Genomic DNA, 6,007 nt, shown 5'->3' on the forward strand with positions numbered 1-6,007 from the left:
CTAGTATATATAAAATAAATAAATAATTAATAATATTGTATTATTTTTAAATTTTTACTTTAATTTATATTATATATGTGATGATAGTTATATAAATTTAAAATTTTAATTTTATTTATTAATTTTAATAATTATAAGAGCGGGACGGATTAGAACTCAAATTTTTACTATCTGCCAATAAAAATGAGGCAACTTCTATGCGAATTATTGTACGATAGAATAGGATCGGACATGGCAAAAATTTGCTCTTATCTGCTCGATTATCATCCTTAATTGATATAAAATATAATAAATTAAAAGTTAAAATTTGTTTAAATATTAGGATGTGTAATACTTCTTTTTTAATAAAGAATATTTAACGATGAGTTGTTTAAAACGATCATTTTTAAAATGGAAAATGACCAAAATAGTATTGAGAGAATTTTTTTTTCCTAAAGAATATCTTTTGTTGAACGTAATAATTAATTCGTTAAATCATCTAGTTAAGGAGTCACCAAAAAAAAATCATCTAGTTAAGGACAATATCTTTTATGTTGATATCATAATATTATATCAATCGACTTTCATCGTATCTCATATTTAGCTATGTCCTATGTAGCAAAAATTAAAATGGTCTAGCTAACATCACTATAGGGAACTTTTTATTTTTAATATTGGAGTGGTAGTAGTGTTTTTTTAAAATGTGGATTGTTGGAGTATTATACTTAAATGTGGAATCGTTTTAGAGAAGAATAAATCGGACCGTCTGATTTATTAGAGGTACAAAAATCGGACCGTCCAATTTATAAAGGTACACAAATCGGACCGTCCGATTTGTAAAGGTATAGAAATCGGGCCGTTCAATTTCTGAGAGTTACACAAATTGGACCGTCCGAATTTGTGTTAGAAAAAATTAAAAAATTTGAAAAGTCCAGAAATCAGACCCTCCGATTTGTGTACTTTCTACAATTTTGAAAAACACCAAAAATTACAATATTAAGGTATATCACCACTTCTACTTCCATAACAAAAAAAATTAGCCCACCATAGGAATCTAAATTATAAACATTTTTTTTGGAACAGCATATAGAATTTAGAATAAAATTTGAGAGACAAAACTTAAATAGAAAAGTATATTTTTTGTCTCTAAAGTTTGATAAAAAATTTATAAAAAATCATAAATTTTATTTTATTTTAATTTTATCTCAAAAAATTTTTATTTGCATCAAATATACCCTTAACAGCTAAATTTTCAAAAATTTCAAGATCAATTCAACAATAATACACGACAATTATATCTAATTTGCTTGTTTTAAAGATTGTTCTTGTGAAATTATTATTGAATTAATCCTAATTTTTTTGAAAAATTAATCAACAGGAATATCTTTGATACAAATCGAAAATTTTTTAAACAAAATTAAAATAAAATAAATCTTAAAGATATTTTTAAAATTTTTAACAAATTTTAAAGACAAAAAATATTCTTTACTCGAACCTAAATTTATAACACAGGTTCGAACCAAAAGTTTGGTTTTTAATTGAGGAGAAAATCTATAGTACAAATAATATAGGCCTTGCTTGAGTAATCCAAATTTTATAACATATTAATACAAAATGAACCAATTTATATATTGACAAATAATATGTAAAATTCCTGACAAAATGATACATGGAAGATTAAACAAAGAAAGCATCTAAACTATACAATCAAGAAACACCTTAGTTTACCATCAACAAATTGCATGAAAATTTGACAACTGATTAGGGAAGAGAAAAGCAACAAAACAAACAAAGAATGTTGCTCACCTCTATATAATATAGTTTACACATACAAAATCTATCTCCAACCTACTTCCATTATTAACATCCAGCAGCTTTCAAGAACTTGTCATATGGGCTAGATGGTGGTAGCCTCAGAGAATCATATGAACAAGGGCGAACTTGATACCGCGGTTGAAATTGCTCCAGACTCACTAACTTCAGATCAACATCAGAATACTCCAGTGTCTACACAACAATGCCACAAAATAATTATTTTGATATTAAAAACACAACACATTACAGCGATAAACAAATAAATGAACTACATGCCTTGCCTACTGGCTACTGCACCTATACAACAATAAAAACAAAACCTTCCCACCAAGTAGATACGGTTACATCCATCACATGACACCATATTATCCTGTTGTGAATAATGTCTATAGAATATTCATGTCCTCTACATATACCTCAATTAACTTTGTATAAATCATCTCTTAATTAATTGCATTGGTTGAAACTTTAAATAATACTAAGTTAAGGGCATCATCTAAATAGATAGAAAGTTTTCTCATTGGGTGTGAATCCTGATAATGAAGCACATAGTCTAAAGCTACCAAAACACTAATGAGAACATTCAGCAATAGATCCTGAAGAAAACTTTGTTCTTTCGCATTGTATTATGGTAAAAACATCCTAACCTTAGTTGACAGAGGGGGAACTTTTGTTTCATAATCACTTGAAAGAACAAGCGCTCTAGTCTCTTGCTGGTGTTTGAAACTTTGAAGAACTGACATCTTCTGTTGTTTCCCTGTAACAAGTGCCTCACACTGGTTCTTCATTTGGTCATAAGGTACTGGAGCTGAAGAGATGGGGACACTTGCCACTTGCCGTGCAGTTTCCAAAACCTGCCCATACGATAATTCTCTTAGCATATCTTTAACAGTAGAATAAACAATCAATAGCCAATCAACTAGCCCTAAATATAAAAGTGCATATAAACTTTTACCGATTCTAAAAGTTGATTAACACTTAGGATGTCAGGGTTATGGATAGATAACGATGACATGCGATCCGACTGACTTCCACCTCGTTCAGGGCCAGTCTCTTCTTCGGCCAGAGTTACTGGAGCCACAATCTAGAGAACAAAATCATTATAAAACTAATAATTGAAAATATTAAACGACCACATAAATGCAGACACTATTTGAACGATTTTACCTCATTAAAATCTGGAAATTCGATCTGAGCAAGTGGAGAGCATGGCCGTGGTGTCTCCATAAACAACGGTGGTCCCAATGGATATGCATCATCAGGGGAAAACCCCTGTAGAAGTTGCTCCTTTATGCTTGATAACTCATCCTGGAAAACATGGAAAAAGTCATGTTATTTACATTTACCTCCTACTGACTTGGCAATCAACTCCAAGGCAACTTATGTTTTAACGTTCCAGGTTCTTCACACAATCACACACCTTATAATATTTGCAAGTATCTTTTCCCAAAAGAAAAAAAAATGGTTTAGTAGACACTAACTCAACAATCTAAAACTTGGTTGAGCATAAAATCTACCATTTAACCAACTTTAATGTGATTTTTGAGAAGTTGATGTGTTTAACAATGTAAAACTGAAATACAGTAGGGCACAACTTAATTTGTCTAAGTGACAAGTGCCACTTTGAATTTAAGCAAAAGAAAATGAATTCATATTTACCTCTGGTAATTTTGAATATTTGGTCAGAAAGTATGATTTTACGGTCTCTTTCAACTGTTTGTCATCCAATTGCAATGCTGATAGCGACTTCACAGCCGCAATGTCATCTTCCAGAGATCCATAAACTACCTTCCCGGGTTCTATATACATAGCTTGCAGCCTGACATCATCGACCAATTCAAGAAAAGGATCTACCTGTGCATTGATTACTTTAATCAGTTTACCTTATCATTGTTGAAAACATTTGGATATTATAGCACTCATATTTCAAAATGAAGCTATATAACAAGGACATCCAATACGGATCAAGATAAGAGATTAGGAGAAGAAACTAACTGTAGATTCTGTCAGGGATGCTTTAACTTTTGGAATTAGTTCAGGGAAGCTTCCAGCCCTTGCAGAAAATATAAGCATGTATGATGCCAAGGTAAAAAGAGACCTCCTGCGAGATGGTTGTAAACCTCCTTTAACAGGAATTACGAATCAGCATGTCAGAAAATTTGCAACAGAAATATCACTAATCTCAATGGAGTTTCAACCACAATAAAAATTTGATAAGATGAAATGATAAACATGAACAGCACAAAAAATACCAAGTGATCAAATTCTGGAAATCAGATAAGTAAATTTGCACTTGCTTTTGTAAGTAAAACAAAGATCAGCAAATCCAACAGGCTCTTGTAATTATGAAAGGTGAGTACTTAGTACCATACATGCTAGAATACCTTTTTATGCAAACCGATAATCAATAGTATTCTTTATAAACAGAAAAAATCAAATTCAAATAAAATTAAATGGATCTTAAACAAGAATTTTCAATTGCTAAGGAATATGAAATGTGTTGCTTATAATATGACTTCTGTGTTCTAGAACAGGAAATCAGATAGAAGTCTGAGGCTTACTCATTAACATCGGCAACCTAAGGATTACTCCAAATCAAGAGGATATAGTAAAGAATTGGACAAAGGCAGCACATCAATATGACAAGGGGAAAAAAATCATACATTCAACTAACCTTCAGTATCCAAAGAGATGCTTCTGAGCGAGAATGCCAGTTGGAAACATCTTACTAGAGCCATGTGACCAGATGTCTGTGGAAAGACATGCACATCATTATGACTTTGGAAAAATTAATTATTTAAGATTTGACAAAGTACTGCGGATTACAAATTTAAAAAAATGCATTTGCTTTGTACCAATCTCACCTTAGAACGAGTGAACAATAAAACAATGCTATAAGTGTGAGCCATTGCCTCAAAATTTGCAGGGCCATTTTCCGCAGATGTTGCCTGAACCCAGATTAAAGAAAGCAAGAGACTCACTTGGTGGCTGCTTAATCGGAAAGAACTAAGCTCCTGAAAAATAAAGAGTAAGAGTCTAAGACATACAATCTTTTATTAGGAATTGCAGGATAGAGAAAATAGCTGTGATAGGATAAAGAAGAAAAGACAAATCAAACTAACTGAATCACATACTTATATATCTGAAATCAATATTTGTGTCTACTAGTGTAACTATGTGATTCAAAAGACGGGTGGGTTTAATGTCTACTAGTAGAATTAAAAATGTTAAGTAAGAAATGCATACATCTTTTCCATTGGTTAGAGCACTAGAAAAGCTGTAATCACAATGCGGATGAACTACAAATTTCCCACTGAAACCTGCTACCGTATTTCCTTCCGCAGGTTTTCCATTCACGTGTTCTTCTCCCGAAAAGCCGTCATTCTGAATGGAGAAACCTTCCCTTGAAACCTTGTGAATGTGAACTATCTTCTTTTTCTGGTCTAGTTGGGAAGAAAACACGGATGGCATAAGTACTATAGAGAAGACGCTATGTGCCCCAATTCGTGTTTCATGGTCAGGGTGAGCCATCGCTAGAAGCAATTGATGAAACAAGGCATCAGGGAAGGCCTGGAATAGTAAGTAAACAAAAGTTTTTATTCTTACATGAGATAAGCATGTGAAAAAGCTTATTTCCAGTCAAACTAAAAATACTTGCCTTCTTGTGATATGATACATTAGGAATGGATGTGATTAATTTTGCAGTTTGATAAACAGCAGAGATAGTTGTCCTTGCTATAATGGTATTATTTGAGATATTCTCTAACACCACAGCTAACAAATCAAGAATAGGTCCTACATCCCCAACCTGTAGTGCTCGAAGCGTTATAGTAGAAGTAGCATGAGTTTTGAAAGATAAAACAAAAAGCTGTGCATACCTTTTTAGAAAGTTGTAATATACACATTTCTAGGGCCGATTGGAGTTCAGCATTCAACTTATACCCATCATTTCCAATGCAGGAAGCTTCAGCTGAATTTTGTAGGCACCTCCTTAAATGTTTAACGAGGTCAGATATTGCGCCGATTGTTGCCACAGAAGCGTGTTGCTTCATATTCTGTGCAAGCTGTGTTATGGTGTTAACAATATTCGTCTTAACGATAGGCTGCTTGGCAACATTCTTATGATCCAAGTGTTTAACCAAAATGGACAAGAGAAGATGGGAGTTGTCTCCTGGTGTGTAGAAAGTGAATCAATACATGGAAAGGCAGCGAA

General features: G+C 32.7%; 1 protein-coding gene across 3 annotated transcripts in view; it reads right to left on the minus strand.

Annotated features, from left to right (window-relative positions):
- The window catches only part of LOC107628990 (protein EFR3 homolog cmp44E), an 8,415-nt gene continuing 3,984 nt past the window's right edge, over positions 1,577-6,007 (minus strand). For all 3 annotated transcript variants that reach the window (XM_016331650.2, XM_016331648.2, XM_021117916.1), the window contains 11 exons: positions 5,673-5,965; positions 5,453-5,602; positions 5,041-5,364; positions 4,659-4,808; positions 4,469-4,544; positions 3,790-3,917; positions 3,454-3,648; positions 2,962-3,102; positions 2,750-2,878; positions 2,442-2,648; positions 1,577-1,986 (listed from right to left, as the gene is read on the minus strand). In XM_016331650.2, coding sequence (XP_016187136.1) covers positions 1,840-1,986; positions 2,442-2,648; positions 2,750-2,878; positions 2,962-3,102; positions 3,454-3,648; positions 3,790-3,917; positions 4,469-4,544; positions 4,659-4,808; positions 5,041-5,364; positions 5,453-5,602; positions 5,673-5,965 — 1,940 coding nt within the window. In that variant the 3' untranslated portion in view covers positions 1,577-1,839. The remainder of the gene's footprint in view (positions 1,987-2,441; positions 2,649-2,749; positions 2,879-2,961; positions 3,103-3,453; positions 3,649-3,789; positions 3,918-4,468; positions 4,545-4,658; positions 4,809-5,040; positions 5,365-5,452; positions 5,603-5,672; positions 5,966-6,007) is intronic.

This window comes from Arachis ipaensis, chromosome B03 (genome assembly GCF_000816755.2).
Source record: "Arachis ipaensis cultivar K30076 chromosome B03, Araip1.1, whole genome shotgun sequence".
In the NCBI taxonomy this organism is placed as follows: Eukaryota; Viridiplantae; Streptophyta; class Magnoliopsida; order Fabales; family Fabaceae; genus Arachis; species Arachis ipaensis.